The sequence below is a fragment of the Glossina fuscipes genome, unplaced genomic scaffold (assembly GCF_014805625.2).
Source record: "Glossina fuscipes isolate IAEA_lab_2018 unplaced genomic scaffold, Yale_Gfus_2 90, whole genome shotgun sequence".
NCBI lineage: Eukaryota > Metazoa > Arthropoda > Insecta > Diptera > Glossinidae > Glossina > Glossina fuscipes.
The window spans coordinates 2,487,396-2,507,005 of record NW_023998444.1 but is presented as its reverse complement, the minus strand read 5'-3'; the positions used below and the strand labels follow the sequence as shown (position 1 = coordinate 2,507,005).

The 19,610-nt window shown below is 35.4% G+C and overlaps 3 protein-coding genes across 3 annotated transcripts in view; all 3 read left to right on the top strand.

Annotated features, from left to right (window-relative positions):
• The first annotated feature begins 173 nt into the window (after positions 1-173).
• On the top strand, positions 174-12,018 carry LOC119638578 (transmembrane protease serine 9-like). Its single transcript, XM_038035446.1, has 16 exons — positions 174-321; positions 392-643; positions 713-789; positions 1,766-1,881; positions 1,958-2,101; positions 2,168-2,268; positions 2,323-2,489; positions 2,544-2,702; positions 4,982-5,012; positions 5,928-6,188; positions 6,257-6,336; positions 10,829-10,944; positions 11,021-11,173; positions 11,240-11,343; positions 11,402-11,568; positions 11,623-12,018. The coding sequence occupies exons 1-16, from the start codon at positions 234-236 to the stop codon at positions 11,791-11,793; spliced, it is 2,187 nt and encodes a 728-aa protein (XP_037891374.1). The 5' UTR covers positions 174-233; the 3' UTR covers positions 11,794-12,018.
• Positions 12,019-15,653: 3,635 nt separating this feature from the next.
• LOC119638519 (serine protease snake-like) lies at positions 15,654-17,714 on the top strand. The gene is made up of 8 exons (XM_038035357.1): positions 15,654-15,758; positions 15,832-16,080; positions 16,141-16,217; positions 16,709-16,824; positions 16,901-17,053; positions 17,125-17,225; positions 17,284-17,450; positions 17,505-17,714. The coding sequence occupies exons 1-8, from the start codon at positions 15,701-15,703 to the stop codon at positions 17,667-17,669; spliced, it is 1,086 nt and encodes a 361-aa protein (XP_037891285.1). The 5' UTR covers positions 15,654-15,700; the 3' UTR covers positions 17,670-17,714.
• A 1,331-nt stretch (positions 17,715-19,045) lies between these two features.
• Positions 19,046-19,610, top strand: part of LOC119638577 (serine protease persephone-like) — a 1,110-nt gene continuing 545 nt past the window's right edge. The window contains exon 1 of the mRNA XM_038035444.1: positions 19,046-19,068. Coding sequence (XP_037891372.1) covers positions 19,046-19,068 — 23 coding nt within the window. The remainder of the gene's footprint in view (positions 19,069-19,610) is intronic.

The following is a 19,610-nucleotide window of genomic DNA, read 5'->3' as shown; positions in this document are numbered from 1 at the left end:
AATTCAAAGTCATTGATATTAAAATTGCGAGAGAGAGTCCCTGAGACTGTTTTTACGTCACTGCGCACCAGAAAGTCTAGGTTTATCAGCACAAATTTTTAAGGGAAGCAAAAAATCGCATTTATAAAGCTTTGATTTTATTTATAACCAAACAGTTATGTAAATTTTTAATGCTAATCTATTTTTTTCCCTTCGCTGATTAATTATATTTTAGTTGACAAAGCTATTCTAGCATGCAGTGGACAAACTTAAGAAATTCCGCAATGCATTTAAAAGAAATATTTTCAATTAAATTATTATTCAGTATAATTTTGGCAACAGGTATTTAAACTAAATTAAAAAATTTAAATAATTAATTTTTTTTTTTACAAACTATAACAAATAAATTGAGGTTTAATTGAGTCGTCTTATGCGGATGAAAACGATGGATATTGTAACATCAGTGGCGAACCAAGGCTATGCGTTCCCCGTACCCAATGCAAAAGTAATAGAAATATTATTCATTTTTACGACAACAACTGCGACAGGGATCCCAATGGAATCCGTCTGGTTTGCTGTTTACGTTCGCATTTGTCAGTACCCGGCCCGGACAAACTACCTATGATTACTGTTGATCTAACTAAAAAGAGTATGGCCCACGAAAGTATGTAAGAATGCGTGTGTTCAGTGGTGTCATTAGTAAATTGCTACAATTATTTACAATTTTATACAGAGTGCGATGAATATTATCGAGCTATAGGAGCGGTAACTTATGGCGAGAAAGTCTTAAAGAAAGAATTTCCATTTATGGTTAGTAGAAATAAATACGAATTCATTTCGATTAACCCGATTAAGGAATAGGTAAATTTTTACATGCAAAAGATATATATATACATTCATAAACAGTGCATACAAAAAGCTTGTCCATCTGTCCGTTTATTAAAACCAAGGCTACGAAAGAAGAAATAAAGGAACAAAGTCAGTGGCGGCTTCGGTCAAGTCTTAGGTACATACAATCTTAAATGTGAAGACTTTTTTCCCTAAAAAATTTGGATTTTGTACCCCAATAAAAGATATACAGCTTTTAGCATATTTTAAGCAAGAAGACATGTAAAATTCAACAATTAACAATTAAACGCCTTCTACCCTGTAACATATTGAGGGGGACATATATTTCCAAGTAATCCTTTTCACATTTTTGTCTCGGCGACCTGGATATTAAGCAGGATTAATATATTTAATTAGACCGATGGATTGAGAGACGGACCGAGGTGTACTTTACCGCAATGAGATTTGAAACTCAGTCGGTAGACGCGAGTCTTACCTACCATTTTGTAGGTCAAGCTTCCAATTCATGTCCCTTCATATCGTTACTGTGAAGTCTGTTGGCTGTGGCGTGCAAGAGAATGATAGTTTGTTTTCATACAGTTATTAAAGTCAAACTGCAGAGTGGAGGTCCGCTAGTCAGAAATGCACGTAAGTTTTTTCGCTTCGGACGAAATTTGCCATGTCCAGTACCATAGAATTGTAGGGGCTAATGAATCGTTTTCCAACTTTCCTTCACCAACTTAAATTTTTGCGACATCATATAAACCTTAACGCCTACATAGAGAAACGGTCAGACATCCTTAAAACAATTAAGGTCTACATGCGTATATATATTGTATATATGGTCTAGCGTTCTTATCGAATTCTGCAATTAAAACAAAGGTTACTTCCTATTATTTGCTCCTAATCGAAATAAAATAGGATTAACATACGAATGATTGTAACAATTTCGATACAGTTCGCTTTAGGATGGAAAGCCAAAAACGACAACGAGACAATCGTATACAAATGCGGCGCGAGTCTTATCTCAGGCAGATATGTCCTTACGGCTGCTCATTGCTTTTACGATAACGAGTGAGTAGGGAAGCAGCCCTATGCACAGTCACTGTACGCAAATCGAATTAATTCCGTTGCTATTTTAACAATCTAGCGGTTTACCTTCTGTTGTGCGAGCGGGTGGCATAAGCCTTGCCGATCCTCATGTACGAAATATTAAAATCGCTGAGTATATCGAACATCCTGATTATGAATATCCATCATCCTATAATGACATAGCATTAGTCAAACTGGATGAGTAAGTGTATTGGTACGAATAGGATAAAATTGAAGTTTGAGTAACCGACGGCTGTTGTTTTTCTAGGCCGAGCCTTATGTATAAACCTCCAGCATGTCTTTCGACACCTGATCGTGAAGATGATCATGCTAATGTAATTGTCTTAGGCTATGGACAAACCTCTTTCGGTTAGTTCAAATGAATGATAAAATAAGAAACACAATGACATTTGATCTTTTTAGCTGGAATTGCGTCCGAAGATTTGTTAAAGGCCATTCTGAAGGTTTATCCACAAAGTCAATGTGAACAAGATTATCCACCTGACAAGCTGTCTCGTAACCTTAGGAAAGGTATAACAAAAAATTTCATCTGTGCCACAGATCCAGAGAATCTAAGAGACACTTGCCAAGTATTATAGACGTAAATATTAATTAACGTGAGGTTAACTTGTTTTCATTTACAGGGTGATTCTGGTGGACCCCTAGTTAAGGTAATGCTTGGAAGACCATATATTGTTGGTGTTACTTCGTTTGGCGTTGGCTGTGCATCAGGAATGCCTGGTATTTACACCAGGGTCTCCGAGTACATACCCTGGATGGAGAAGATTATCTGGCCGGATGTTTACTAGAGTGTTGTGATTGGCTTAAAGCAGTAGACAATTTCGCTGCTGTAAGCTTGTGGAATGTATTGGAATATGTGTGGAATGTTCTTATGAAGACTATGATTACAAATAAATGGTTTCGGCAAACTATTGCTAGCACCAAAGGCTTTAGCAATTTTCTTTTTAAAATCCTACGAGACCATTTTTAGGAGTAAGCAACTTATGATGATTACGATCTTATAAAATTGATTTTCGCCATTCCATCATTCTCTTCGCTTTTTCAACCCATTTTTTGAAAAAGTGTAGCAGAGAGTATACACGAATACTCCTTTTAATAACAGATAAGATTATTTGATGAAAAATGACTAAAAAATAAATTACTTAGGTTCACCATGTTTCACTTCATTCCTGCAAGGAATTATGTAGTGCTAACTCACTTCTTTGCATGATCTCATAGTCGTATAGGGAGTATTTCAATGCGACTTACGGTTGTTGTATATAAAATTATCATGAATTAATTTTTATAAGTGCGTTATTTAAATTCATTTCTTACGCCGATCACCGAACCATGGCTGGTATATTTAGTTCGTCAAAAGGTTTGCAACTCCCGGAAGGAAGTTTCAGAGAATCTGTGCAATGCCTGTGGTAGGTATTCTGCTGCCTTCAAATAAGTATCTATCGGCTTTCGATGTCAAATCGGTGGAATAACTCGCCTAATATACTACGTGTACTGAAAACACGTTTGTTTTCCAAGAGAAAAATTGGCGATGTTATGGAACTTGTACAAATGTTGAAAAAATCAGCTTTTATGACTAACTCAAAAAAAGAAAAAGAAGTATTTAAAAAAGGAGACTTTTAGCTTTTCCGTATATAATCTAAAATGAAAATCTTGGAATAAACGGAATTGTGACCTGACGGCAATTTACTAAGCAAAAATAAGAAAAAACAATAAAATAGGAAGTTGAAAAAAAGAATATCTTTTTTACACGAATTTTTTTGCACGAATATTTTATTGTGAATTTTTTGAACGGGTCTACCGTGTAAAAAGAGAAGGAAACGTACTTGTTAATTTATAGCGGGAGGTTTGCCTTCAGTAGAAATTTTAGATAGGTTTAGACTCACTGTTGCTAAGGTGCCAAGTGTAGGTTATGAGCATCCGTTAGCTCCTAATGATGATGCATAAACTAAGCTGGCGTAGCGTTTCAGCAAATATTGATACGAAATTCTGTGATTTTCTGCATTTTGCCCTACAATGTAGTTGAATCGCTGTTATGTGTGTGTGCGTATAACCATTCACATATACGAATGGCAAAAGTAATGTAATTGCATTACGTTAACGACAAGTCTCGTTCATTTAGTTGATTATTAATCATTCATTCATTGTACCCTACATGACTTGTAGTGCAGGGTATATTAACTTGGTGCCGTCGTGTGAAATAGCTTAAGGTAAACCCGCCTTTTATTATATCGATCGATTCAGAATCATAAACCGAATTGATCTGAACCTGTCCGTCCGTCCGTCTGTTTGTCTGTCTTATATTTTCGTGTTCAACGTGCAGCTCGCAATTTTTAAGATAATTCGATGAAATTTCTTACAGTGTCGTGATTTGCTTCCAGGACAAACGCTGTCGAAGGTGGTATGGAAACGGTCCACATTTTCGGCCGCGCCGCATATAACGCTCTATTCTGAAAGTCGTTATATGAAAAAAAAATTGCAATTTTCAAAATTTCTCGGCAAAAGTGGTTAAGTGGTAGTATTTTAATGGCCGATCTTGCCCGACTGCAATGTTCTTACATGCTGTTAATTTATATTAAACGAAGTGAAAAATCTACTTATTGGCGTTCGTTCGCTGTGGCGATAAATGTATTAAAACGTGCTAATAAAATTTATTCTCAAAACGAATGCGCACAATATTATCAATCCGATCAGTTATCTTGTAGTTTTCATAATGATTTATTAGAAAGATCAATCTCTATAATGAATCTAAATGGACGACAAGATTTCTTTAATTCGTGGGAGTGTGGGAGAGAGTCTCTTTTGAGAATCTTTTTACGTGACTCTGTACCAGAAAGTCTAGGTTTATCAGCACAAATTTTTAAGGGAAGCAAGTAATTGCTCCATTAAATCGCGTTTATAAAGCTTTGATTTTATTTATAAACAAATAATTATATAAATTTTTAGTGCTAATCTAATTATTTGCCTTCGCTGATTAATTAAATTTTAGTTGAAAAACTATTCTCGCGTGTAGTGGACAAACTTAAGAAATTGCGCAATGCATTTAAAAGAAATATTTTCAATTAAAATATTATTGAATATAATTTTGGTCAAAGGTATTTGAATTTAACTAAGAATAACAAGTACGAAAATTAAATTCAGTCGGGGCCGAACCTTTTATACCCATCGCCGTTATCATAAAAAAAGCAAAAAAAAAAGAAACGAACAAACTGTTCATGCTTTATAATATGGAGTGGGTGCAGCTGACTTCTTTTATTCTCAAAAGAGTAATATTTCAGCGAAAGAATTTCAATAAAAAAGTTTTTGTTGTATACGCATGTGGGCGTTGTAGGCGTGTCATTTGAAAAGTTTAGGTCAATTCAAAATTGTTTTGCAAACTTGTAGGCGATACTTAATTTTCCCCAAAACGGGATAATGTTTACCACAAATACTGAAAAGTTGCGCGAACAGACAGATGGACAGATTAGATTTGAAATTGACCAAGAACTTGTATACATTATGGGATTGTTGAAGCTTGTTTCTGCGCGTTGCGAAGGTATTTGAAAAAATAATTAAATTTTGACACATCATAATATTGGATAGGCGTGGTCTTTTTTTTTTAATTTTATGTACAAATACTACAGCATCGCCCAAATAATATGCGTTGAAATGAGCAGAAAAGCAATCTTTCATATGTGGCGCTCTGAGCATGTTCTTCGAGTGATTTGGTCCATTTTCAGTACCACTCTTGAGGCAAGAACTACTTCTGCCAAATTTGAAGTCGATAGCTTTATTTTTGCGGCCAGGGAAATGTTTGCAACAGACATTACATAGGCGGATAGGCGGACAGACGGACATGCTTAAATCGATATAAAATTTTATACTGATCAAGAATATATATACTTTGCGGGGTCTTTGATGCTGCCTTCTGGGCGTTGCAAACGTTTTGACAAAATGAATATCTCTTCATCCGCCGGTGATGGGTATAAACGTAGATAGAAATAGAGAAATAATTCAATAAATAATTTAAGGCTTAATCGAGTCATCTAATGCGGATAAAAACAATGAAACTAGACACGTTTGTAATATCAGCGGCGAACCCAGTCTATGCGTTCCCCGTACCCGTTGTAAATCCAATAAAAATATTATTCATTTCTACGATGATCAATGCGATACGGATCCTAAGGAAATTCCTCGGATTTGCTGTTTAAAATCAAATATATTAGTACCTGACGTGGACAAGCAACCTATGGTTACTGTAAATCGACCTTACAAAAATTTGGCCAAGGAAAGTATGTAAGAATGTGTATGTTCAATGATTTGATTATTAATTGCTTCAATTATTTACAATTTAATACAGAGTGCGATGACTATTATCTTCCTATACACGGTATAACTCATGGCGAACAAGTCGTCTCAAAAAGAGAATTTCCATTTATGGTTAGTAGAAATAAATAAGAATTCATTTCGGTTATCCCAACAAGGACTAAGTAAATTTTTGCAAACATAAAGCAGGAAAGCTTTAGGTCCATGCGACCTTAAAGATATTTTCTTGAATTGACACTTGCAGCAGACTTTGCTCCCGTTTTGTTCCTCTAATAATTCAATTCGGAGTTGATACCTTATTATAGGACATTTTCATAGAAATGATCCACTTTCGCTTGCCACAGTCAAGGTTAGGTCAGATGGGAACATTTTGGAATATTTTAGTGTTTTTGATTTTTCGTAAGCACCCATTAACACTAAAACAGTCTACACTTCCCTAGAAGTTATCCGATTTTTTTTTATCAAAATCCCCCCTCGGTCAATTCTAGCCCATTAACTGTGTTATCACGAATTATTGTGAAATACATCTTTTTATAATAAATGTTAAATTCGCGCCTTTCCATACCACGCACATTTTCCCATCAATCGTATACAGAAGAGTAAGCCGAAAAATATGCAGTGGGTAGCGTTGACATGAGCGGACTTTGTTGATTACGCGTCATTTTTAAGAGATAGGCCTTTTTGCACCTTTTAGCATAGTTTGAAGAAGAATGCATCCAAAACTCTACCGATGAAGACGAAATGTATATCATGGCAAACCATATTGAGAAGGATACATATTTCCAGGTAACCATTTCTCTCACTATTGCCTCGATGGCCTGGGTTACGAGACTTAATTAGACCTTTGGGTTGAAAGTCGTAGTTGTTTGATTTGCGGATGGAGGTGTTTGTAAACGAACCGGACTGCTTCGGCAATAGTTGAACGTCGCCTATACCACATTAATCGCGCAATTTGTCTTCACACAATTATTGAAATTTGAAAATGTTTTCCTCAAACGATACTAACTATTATCCTTGGGTAATGTTGCAATTACAACAACGGCGCTAATCGATAGTTTCACAGATTAAACCTTCGGTGATATTTAGATTCCTTACAGATTGTTTTTTTTTTTTTTTTTTTTTTGATTAGACCAATCGCTCAGGGGACGGCTCCTATTCGGAAAGAGAAAGAAGGAAATAGCCTAACCCCTAACTGTTATGCTGTTGCCTACCGAAGTATCCCCTATCGCGCTGAGATTTGAACTCGCGAACATTCACTTGACAGTCGCAAGTTGTAGATAACTTCTAAGCACTGCTAGTTGTTGTGCATTCACCTCAGAAGAAGTTTCACTCGTTAATATTGATTAATTTTCAATTACTAATTTAAATTTTGGTGACCAAAAATGAGTCAACAACGCGTGTAGAGAGAAACCGACGAACGTCGTTAAAACGGTTTAGTTCGAAGATATGAATGTATGCGTGTATATATCTAAGATACATACCTATCCAATCTAGTTGCCGTGCAATCTTGTGTATTTTAAATTGAATAAATGCTTTATGATACCACCCTTTTCTAATGGGCACGAAGAGGTTTCAAACTGGGTCCTTCTCAATCTAGAGCTATCTCATCTTTTAAAATTCTAGTTCTGACCGAATATATGGATATGATTTTAAATAAACCATTGTGGCCGGTTGGATCCTTAATTAAAGAATTTATCCCTCGGGACCGACCCCGTAATACGAATGCAGTAGCTCTTTCCCCTTCAAAAAACTAAATATTTCTTCAGCCTCATTTTCAATCTAAACCTACCGATATAGTCGTTGCGTTGGGAGACTTCAATTTGCCTCAATTCAATTGGTTTTACAGTGATAGTTCTGGCTGTTTGATTCCTTCCTCAACATCTGATAAAGCCGTTGTGTTCTTCAGTGAATTATTTGATAATAATTTAGTTCAATACAATGGTACCCCTAATTGTAATGGGAGATTTTTTGATCTCTGCTTTGCAAATTTTCCTGAGGTTTGCGTTAATCGTTGTCTTCCGTTTAGTTTACCTGAGGATCCATATCATCCAGCATTGGGTGTTTCCTTTCATTACAAGTATGTTGGTTCGTTGAACTTCTATAATGTTCAAAATTCAAATTTTTCATATCAATGATATGATTTCCATAAAATCAATGTTTCCATACTAAAATCACATCTTTCTCATATTGTGCTCGATTTCTCAGAGGGAAGCATTGATAGCTTGCTGTCGTCGTTCTACAATATATTAAATCAAGCTATTTCTGCATCCGTTTCGATCAAGCAGTCCCGTCCTCGAAGCAAGGGTCCCCCGTGGTTTAATAATACAATTAAATACTACAAGAATAGGAAAAACAAACTTTTTAAAAAATTTTCGAAAAGTGGTTCTCCTTTCGACTATTTTGCTTACTCTGTTGCAAGGCATAAATTTAATTCCCTCAACCGCCGATACTACTGCAGATACCTTCAGTTTGTTAAATCCTCTTTGTTTGCTAACCCTAAATACTTTTTTAAGTTCGTTAATTCCAAAAGAAAAATCTCCATAAATCCGTCGTTTGTGTCTTTTAATGGCTCCGAGTCCTCGGATGATTTTGAATCCTCAAATCTCTTTGCGGAATACTTCCGACAGAACTTTTCAACTGCCAATTTTGATTTTTTCGGAAAACTATCCATATCCGATTTCTAATCCGATTTCAATTCTTAACTTTGTTATATCGGAAAATGACGTTTTTGAAGGATTGAGCTCTCTGAAATATAATTGTTCGCCTGGACCTGATGGGATCCCCTCATGTGTACTTATATCTTGTGCTGGCGAGCTTTGTGATGTTATCTCACAGATTTTTAATAAGTCTTTGAATTTAGGTGTTTTCCCTTTGTGTTGGAAGACTTCTTTCCTTATTCCTATTCACAAAAGTGTTAGTAGGCAACTTGTAGAGAACTACAGAGGCATTGCCAAGTTGAGTGTCTTACCTAAACTGTTCGAGCGAATTGTGGCTCAGCATATAGCCTTTTCCATGAAATTGTATATTTCTCCTTTCCAGCATGGTTTTCGAAAGGGAAGATCTACGGTGACCAATCTGTTAGAGTTTACTTCTCATGTTTTCAAGGCTTTTTCTAGAGGTTCTCGCATTGATGTCATTTACACCGACTTTAGCAAAGCGTTTGATATGCTTAATCACGGACTACTTAGATTTAAACTCCAGACCTCTGGCTTTCCTCTTTTCTTAGTGGAATGATTAAGCTCTTATCTGCATGGTAGATCATTCAGGGTTTTGTTTAATCTCATTACCTCGGATGAATTTCCCGTGACGTCTGGCGTACCTCAAGGTAGCCACTTGGGACCTATTTTATTTAATCTATACATCAATGATTTGCCCTCCGTGATTAAATTCAGTGAGATTTTAATGTATGCTGATGATGTGAAACTGTTCACTTCTTTTTCCGTAGAATCGCAATCACATCATCTTCAAAGTGATTTGAATAAATTGGTTGCATGGTGCTCTCTCAATCTTCTGAAACTAAATCTAAATAAATGTAAGAAGCTTTCTTTCTTGAGAAGGAAGTCGTTCAGTACTCAATACTTCATTGATTCGCATAGGTTGGAAGACGTCGATTCGTTCATAGATTTAGGCGTTCTATTCGATTATAGGTTACGTTTCAATTTGCATATTGAGTCCTCGTTAAGCAAAGCTAGGTCCGCGCTTGGTTTTATAAAGAGGTGGTCCAAAGAGCTTGATGATCCGTACATTACGAAAAGGGTTTACACGTGTTTCGTTAGACCTATACTTGAGTATGCCTCTGTTGTGTGGTCTCCTTCGTATAGGTGATACGTAGATTCAATTGAATCTATACAAAAGCAATTCTTGCTGTTTGCCCTTAGGAATTTGGGTTGGGACCCGATTTCCCCTCTTCCACCCTATGAAAATAGGTTGCTTCTGTTATCCTTACCGTCACTCGAGAAACGTAGATTTGTTCTTGGGGTTTCCTTCTTAATCAAATTAATAAATGGTGCAATTGACTCGCCCGCATTACTTCGTGAGATAGGCTTTAATGTCCCTAACCGTTTCTCTAGGCACTTTATGTTGTTAAAGCTTAGTCAATGCAAATATAATTTTGAACTCTTTAACCCGCTCAGAGTTGTTTGCAAGAACCTAAATGATGTCTATCATTTATTCTCATTAACGGACTCTTTAAAGTCCATTAAAGCAACATTGCTTAATAAGCGCGATATACCTATGTCGTACTTAAACTGACTTAACCTTAAATATGTCATTATGAGTCGAAAATTAATTTGTTGTTAACAATTAACCAATTGCCAAGCTTATGCATGTTTGCGATGGCTTAGGGGTTCACTTGCAATTTGGTCCTGTATCGGTTGTGGGTGTGGTTCTATGCTAATTGTGTACATGCTTCTTTTTTTTTTCTTTTTTCCTCCTTATTTGTTTTATTGTACTTATACTAAGTTTTATTATAAATTAATTTTAAGATTTACTTAAGAGTCAATTGAACTCGACTGCCATTTTGTTTTAGTTCAGTTTCTAGTATAAGTGGAATAAATAAATAAATAAACGATCACCTTAATGTATGGTTTTAACATTTTCGGTACAGGTCGCTTTAGGATGGAAATCCAAAAACGACAACGCGACAATCGTATATAAATGCGGCGCCAGTTTTATCGCAGCCAGATATGTCCTTACGGCTGCTCATTGCTTTTACGATAACGAGTGAGTAGGGAAGCAGCCCTATGCACAGTCACTGTACGTAATTCGAATTAATTCCGTTGCTATTTTAACAACCTAGCGGTTTACCTTCTGTTGTGCGAGCGGGTGGTATAAGCCTTGCCGATCCTCATGTACAAAATATTGAAATCGCTGAGTGTATCGAACATCCTGATTATGAATATCCATCATCCTATAACGACATAGCGTTAGTCAAAATGGCTTATTATAGAGAGTAAGTGCATTGGTACGAATAGGATAACATTGAAAACTGGAAAAGTAACGGGTGTGTTATTTCTAGCCCGAGCGCTATGTTAGAACCGGCAGCATGTCTTTGGACACCTTATCATGAATTATACGATGACGAATACGTAATTGTTTTAGGTTATGGACAAACCTCTTTCGGTTAGTTGAAACGAACAGTAAATAGAGAACCATAATTAATGATATTTGATCTTTGTAGCTGGAATTGCGTCTGAGGATTTGTTAAAGGCCACTCTGAAGGTTTATCCACAACGTCAATGTGAACAAGATTATCCACCTGACAAGTTATCTCGTAATCTTAAGAACGGTATATCAAAAGATTTTATCTGTGCCATAGATCCAGAGAATCTAAGAGACACTTGCCAAGTACTATAGACATAAGTATTAATTAACGTGAGGTTAACTTGTTTTCATTGACAGGGTGATTCTGGTGGACCCCTAGTTAAGGTAATCCTTGAAAAACCATATATTGTTGGTGTTACTTCGTTTGGCGTTGGCTGTGCATCAGGAATGCCTGGTATATACACCAGAGTCTCCGAATACATTTCCTGGATAGAGGAGATTATCTGGCCGGATGAGAGATGGGCATAAAGCAATAAACGGATAGTTTCACTGCTTTAAACTTATGGAATGTCAGATTTGTTATGAAGATTATAGCTGGAATGAGAAGATTAGGTTAAGCTATTGAAAATTTATCTAATTTCTTTTGCTATATCTATAGAGCTGTTTTTGTAACTAAGCAAATCATGGAACTCGAGTTCATTTTATTTTCCACAAGTAAAATTATTAAATAAAATATTTCAAAAAGAATTAAAATTTATGTGCATAAAATGATGATTCCATAAAAGGAAGCTTAAAAGATTCCATAAAGTATACATATTTTTGGTCAGCACCAATTCTGAATCGAACCAAACCTGTCCGCCTGTTCGTCCGCCCCTCTATACAAGGTCTGTTGCAAACGTTCTCTTGGCCGCATAAGTGAACCTATCAGCTTTCAAATGAGAAGAAACATTGAATATTCTTGCAAGCAGTTTGGCATAAAAAATGGGCCAAATCGGTGGAATGACATGTCTACAGCATCACGTAAAATAAGAATATGTCGTGCTGCAAATAAATCTTTAAAAAGTAAAACGTATCTTCTACAGGCGATGCTATAGTCCCTGCACAAAACTCGCACAAAGCAGGACCGACTATCCAATATTGTAGTACATCAAAATTTGATTTTTTTGTTAAAATGGGTAAATTCTAAAATGATTATGGTGGACATCGCGGTTAATTTGTTTTTAGTAATACTAGCGATACGGGTATCAAATAAAAGAACTTGGAGAGTAGAATGCGAAAAACATGGTGAAGGGGATGCGAGATTCAGCGCCCGCTCATTGCTCTCCTTACAAAGGCGCATGTCAACGTTTAAATGCGTCAATTACAATCTATGTCCTTTGTCTTTGTTACTTTGTTGGGGAAAAACTAAGTGCCATTGTGTCATTAACGGTAGCCCAATGGACAGTTTTAGTTGCTTTAATATCATCTATGATCAGAAATTTTCTGTAACGGTAGCGTTTGTCGTTACATTTGGTACAAAGTCTCGTCTAATTGCACTTTAAGGGAATTGAACTATGATTAGTAAACAAAAATTTTAATTTATTATCGCATAATCACGTCGTGGATTAAAAAGCATTGAGCAATTAAATCGATGAGTAAATCGCGGCATATCTCTTATCGCCTTTACTCTACTCAAAGCTTGAAATATATTTAATAAACTTTAAATGTTCATCACTGCTATTCATTTCACTGGTTATTTAACTTTTAATTTAATTAAACAAATCGATTGTGTTCACAGGTGACAGTTGCATCTACTTCACGCATTATGTAAAATCGTTTAGGGCACTATTTATTCCTTCGAAGATAATTGTAAGATTGGCTTTAGTGGAAATGTGCAGAAATGTTGTCTGGTGTGGCGGTTATTGGCTACTATTAGATACAGCAGCCACTGCAACCATAGCAGCGAATCCACAAGTCTTCGCCACAAAAAAAAAAACCTAACACAAAACCGAACAAATGGAAAACATCATATTACCTAATACAAGACTTCATTGAAAATCATACCATGGTCCAGCATTTCCCAGTGAACGTGCCCAAAACGCGAACTAAAGATAGTCAAGTAGTAAAAATTGGATTTTGTCCCCGCATAATTCCTTATCGATCTAATAGGCTTACATGGACCAAAGCTGCCTTCTATGTCAGATTACCCATCGTAAAATATTAAAAATTCTACATGTTTGCCGTAGAAAGGGTCTTGAGAACTCTTATAGGGTGTGGGATCCAAAAACTAGACTTACGTTGTCTCAATTTGACACAAATAAGTTGTATGTTAAATTGTTATTATGGACCAATTTTCTATTAAAACTTAGACCGCTTTGTCAAACGAAGGCTTACTGTTCGAAGACGTTCAAAACTTTGGCCCATCCGATGAAAATTCTTTCCATCCATTAAGAATACCCAAGTATCATTATGCTGTGATTTTTTGTGCGAGAGAAAAATTCACAAATGTCACTCGAAATTCTGAATCGATTTAAGCATGTCCACCTGTCCGCCTGTGCAATGTCTAGTGTAAACATTCTCCCGGTCATAAAAATTATTTTACTCTTGACTTGAGATTTCGCAAAAACATTGGAAATTCCTGCCTAGTGGTTAATATTGAAAATGGATTAAAGTACGGTACCACCTAAACTGGGAAATCCCCGGTGTTTTTCCAAAGCAGGAAAAAAAAATTTTTTTTTTTGCTCATTACTCATAAACACACTACAATAGGTAAATGTATACTACAAAATTTAAATGTATACTTTATAGGCGATGCTGTACTACTTGTGCAAAAATCAAAAAAAAATTGACCACGCCTGTATAATCAAATTATATTAGATTTTTTTTTCCAAATATTTCTAAAATATATAGAAGCTAGTTTCAAAGACGCCATAAACTATTTATATTTTTGCCCAGTTTCAAGTTCATAATCCACCTAAGCATGTTCCTATGCTCGTTTGTCCTTTTGTTCGTCTGCCTAATTCTGTGGTAAACATTCTCCCGTTTGCCTACAAATTTGCAAAAAAAATTTAAAAATGATTTCAATCATACAAGGACTCCCTTACAACACCCACACGCCTGTACGACAAAAACTGACAACATCTTTTTTCTTTCCGAGTGTTTTGCTCGTTATATATAACTTTTAATTAAAACGCGATATAAATTTCCACTTTTAGCAGCCGTACCCACCCAATATTATAGAGTATAAGAATTGAATTTTTTTTTAAACATTTCTATTATGACGGTGACAGGAATAAGAGATCCGGTTAGGACCGAATATAAATTTGTCACTCGTTTAGGTTACAATCATTGCTACCTTACACTACGCTTACTTCAAACGACTTGTAAATTTAATCAATGTTAACTGGAATGATGAACACTCCTAAGTACTACGCTCGATATCGACACTCTAGACCCAGGTGAAAGCAAGATTTAAACCAACTGCTGGGTTTACTAGGAGTGTAAACCACTCAATTTATTTTAACCGTAACACAAACGCCACAATTCAGAAAATAATTTAGACTTAGGTTTAATAAGTAGAAGAGACAATCGCTCATTATACTCACTTATCACACAAAGAACGCGAAAGTGGCCGATGTCGAACTAATTTTTATTAAGTTGGGTCAGTGGTGGTCGAGCAGGTGTTTATATAGAATTGTATGATTTTCTGGATTTTATTCGATAAGGCAGTCGAGGTAGACCCGTATGTCCGGCGATACTAAAGAACACTGGATAGAATATCTACTTATAACTGATTGTTTATTTACGCTGGTTCTGCGGTGGAACTAGTTACTCTTAAAAATTGTCCTAACCCATATAAGGTTATCCATCCGGTCAATGATATCTCTTAGCCATCGTGATGATGTTGTAGAAAGTTTAATCTCTGCAATAGATCAGGGCAATGATTCTTTTTATGGTGACTGTTGCAAAATCGTGATAAAAAAGATGACTCCTATGATGACGGACCTTACATCGCATCACTTAGTAGCACTAGTTTGCTTATCGGAAATATCTTGTATATATTCGAGAATGTATAGGCATGAGAAGATTGTTTGGTATGATTACTAAGAGGAGAAAGCTCTCCAACGAAATATTATAAGGCGCCCCCCTCCCCCCCTCCCCCGCCCTTACCACGTCTCCTCATTAGAATAAAAGTTTCGTAGAAAACATGCATTTACATAAATAAATTCACGCGGGAGAGAGTATCTGCAAAATTCCCATTTATTAGCAAAAGATTTCATGAGGAACAACCCATTTCCCTAATACAAAGCATTTGTAAAACTTTTTGATTTTGTTTATATACATATATAATTATAGGAAATTGAATCCTAATCTATTTACATCCGTTCGCTGATTAATTGTATTTTAGTTGAAAAACTCTTCTCGCGTTTAGTGCATACACTTAATAAATTACGCAATGCATTTAAAACAAATATTTTCAATTAAGTTCGTATTTCATATTATTTTGGTCAAAGGTATTTAAATTTAATTAAAATAAATAAATAAATAAATATAGAAAACACAATATAATACAATAAATAATTTAAGGCTTAATTGAATCGTCTAATGCGGATAAAAATAATGAAACTCTACACGATTGTAATACCAGCGGCGAACCCAGTATATGTGTTCCTCATACCTTTTGTAAACCCAAAAAAAATATTATTCATTTCTACGATGATCAATGCGATAGAGATGCGAATGGAATTCTTCAGATTTGCTGTTTAATGTCGAATTTATTAGTACGCGTTGTGAAAGAGGAACCTGCGACAACTAATAAAACCTTAGCCAAGGAAAGTATGTAAAATGCTAACGCTTATTAATATAATTATTTCATTTACTCACAATTTAACGCAGTGTGTGATCGATATTATACTTCTAGGAAATCGATAACTCATGGCAAAAAAGTCTTAGTGAGAGAATTTCCATTTATGGTAAGTGCAATGTAAAAGAATTGATCTTAGTTTTCGTCAAAAAGACTGAACATTTATATAAACTGATAAATTTATGCAAATAATAATGAAAACAAGCAAGAAAATTATATTCGGTCATGACCGAATCTTTTATACATGGTTCATGACGGTAAGCATATATTCACAAATGAGAGCAAGCGTCATGGTTTCTTTCAAAACAAGAGTTCATATAAGAGAATAAGTAAGAATATTATACTCGGTCATAATTTATATATGTATGTATATATTATATGTATATATACATATAAATATATTTTAAATAAATATTTAATATGTATATGTATATATATATGCTTTCCGAACATATAGTTTTGCATCTCTGATGCGTATTCTTATATATTTTAAATCACAAAAAATTGTATACACCTATCCGTCTCTAATGGGGTATAAAAATTCGCATATAGATCAATATAAAGCTGGCCTAATAAATGATTCTAACATTCTCGGTAAAGTACGCTTTAGGATGGAAGGCCAAAAAGGACAACGAAACAATCCGGTACAAATGCGGCGCGAGTCTTATCTCAGCCAGATACGTCCTTACGGCTGCTCATTGCTTTTACGATAACGAGTGAGTAGGGAAGCAGCCCTATGCACAGTCACTGCACACAATTCGAATTAATTTCGTTGCTATTTTAACAATCTAGCGGTTTGCCTTCTGTTGTGCGAGCGGGTGGTATAAGCCTTGCTGATCCTAATGTACAAAATATTGAAATCGCCGAGTGTATCGAACATCATGATTACGAATATCCATCATCCTATAATGACATAGCATTAGTCAAACTGGCCGAGTATAGAATGTAAGTGTATTTGTATGAATAGAAAAATAAAAAGAAACTAACTGAGAAAGCAATGGCTGTTGTATTTCTAGCCCAACTTCTAAATTTGAAGGAGCAGCATGTCTTTGGACACCTGATCGCATAGGTGATACCGATAATGCAATTGTTTTAGGCTATGGACACACCTCTTTCGGTTAGTTGAAATGAATAGTAAAACGAGAACCATAAGTAATGATATTTCATCTTTTTAGCCGGTATTGCGTCTGAAGATTTGTTAAAAGCCACTCTGAAGGTTTATACGCAAAGCCAATGTGAACAAGATTATCCACCTGACGAGCTATCTCGTAATCTTAGGAACGGTATATCAAAAGATTTTATCTGTGCCATAGATCCAGAGAATCTAAGAGACACTTGCCAAGTACTGTAGACATAGGTATTAAGTAACGTGAGATTAACTTGTATTCATTTACAGGGTGATTCTGGTGGACCCCTTCTCGTATTAATCAATAGAATACCATTTATTGTTGGTGTCACATCATTTGGTGTTGGCTGTGCATCAGGAATGCCTGGAATCTACACAAGAGTCTCCGAATATACTTCTTGGATCGAAAAAATCATTTGGCCCGATAATTTTTAACATTGTAAACTAATTATATTTCAAGAAAAGTCTAACTTATTAGAAAAATATTGTAAACCTGTTAGTGAGTCGCACTCATATAAATAAATGAAGTTTAATAAAAGGACTTGTAAAAGTGATTCACTCATTTTCCGTTGAAATGATTCGCCAAAAGTCTAAGGGAATTGTTATGAAGAGTGCATGCCGTACATGATAACAAGATCGGTGGGGTGAGGCTGTAGTCGCTCTTTACATTTCCCATTAAAAGAGGACGATTTATCGGTAAGACAATGACCTGTCATGCTCCCCAAACCTAGTTATCACTTCGACGAATCAAAGTCTTCAACAGTTGTACCTCTTTACAGAGGGGACACTCGCTTCCAAGATGTCCCGTCAACTTGTTTGTGCCGAATGTGCTGCACTTGAGTAACAATTTTGGAAAGAAATTCGATGTGAGTTTTCAATTAACGGAGAACTGGTCGTCTTCGCCGATAAGCCATAGAAACTTATGAGGGGAAAACTCGCCTCATTCACTTGTCTGCCAGAATAGTGACGGTGCCTTAACTTTGTATGTGCAATAAGACAGTAAAAGTAAGTGAATTAAATGAGTTTTTTAAAAATAGATGTAAAGAATCGCAAGTCTTTGACGTCTGCTTTAAAGACTATAGTGCAACATGCCGTGCAGTGGCCAAAAAATAGAAGTTGAAAAGCGTTCTCAATGAAAATCCGAAATCCTACTTAAAGGTTTCCATTAATCGAAAACAATATAACGAAAATTTTTAATGCAATCCTATGGACATAGGATAACATGCCTGGTGTTCGGAGCCGATTAGTTTGTGATGTATTTTTGGGGACAAAGTGAAAACATTGATAGTCTCTTAAAAGTACCTTTGGCGGTTAAAGCCAATTAAAAGTTTCTAATCAAATAGGGATCGACCAGCGAATATTCTGCATCACAGTTGCCTAACACAGTGCTTCAGCTATGTTTTGTTATAAAGTACCAAATATTTAATATTAATCGAAAAAACTATAGTATAATCGTATATAAATACCGTTACATACTTTTTAAGAAAATCCTATTATTGGATTAGGCGATCAATCTATGTGATCCAAATTTAGATCGTGTTATCTTGGTGGAAGAATGATTAAGCTTTAAAAACCTTGTCTTTTTTTCTTTAGCATAATTGGGAACAAATCGTTGGTCTTCTTTGAATTATAGGAAATTCATTTCTATTCAGTTCCAAGTTGTAGAAAACATACTAAAACCCGTTATTTTCAAAATTGTTTTTCATTATTGGCAAACATTTTTAACGCGAATGTAGATTTTTTTACTTCCATTTAATTATCTCGTTTTATTGTGAGTGAAACACATTTTTGAATATTCATTCGCGTTGAATATGTGGCCACCAGCAGGACCTGGGTAATAATATATATTTAAAGTTTATTCACAGCTTTTCAATGTAAAGTTTTTTTTACCAAATAGGTTCCAATCCCCGTTTGCTTCTGCGCTTGTGCGTACATCATGATAAAGTACCATACATCACATCATTTGCTGTTGTCTACTATTTGGAAATGTCTCGTATTTATAATAGACATTTCCAATTTATGGGATGCGAGTAGAAGACTGCAGGGCAAGTTTTTTAAGATTTCATATAAGAAGTCAATATATTTTGTACTCTCCTTTCTAACCAAATATTATAGTTTCTCAGTCTTACCCGATACCATTTAAAACACGAGAGAGAGAGAGAGAGCGAGATAATGGAAGATTGCACTTGCGTCACAGAACCTGAAAGCCTATTATATTGCATTGATTTTGTGTGTATATGAATTTTATGATTGATTCGCTGATTAAGCACATTTTAGTTGATAAGCTGTTCTCGTAGTTAGCGGACAAATTTAGTAACTCGCAGAATGCATTTAAAACAAATATTTTCGATTAAATTTTTATTTACAATAATTTTG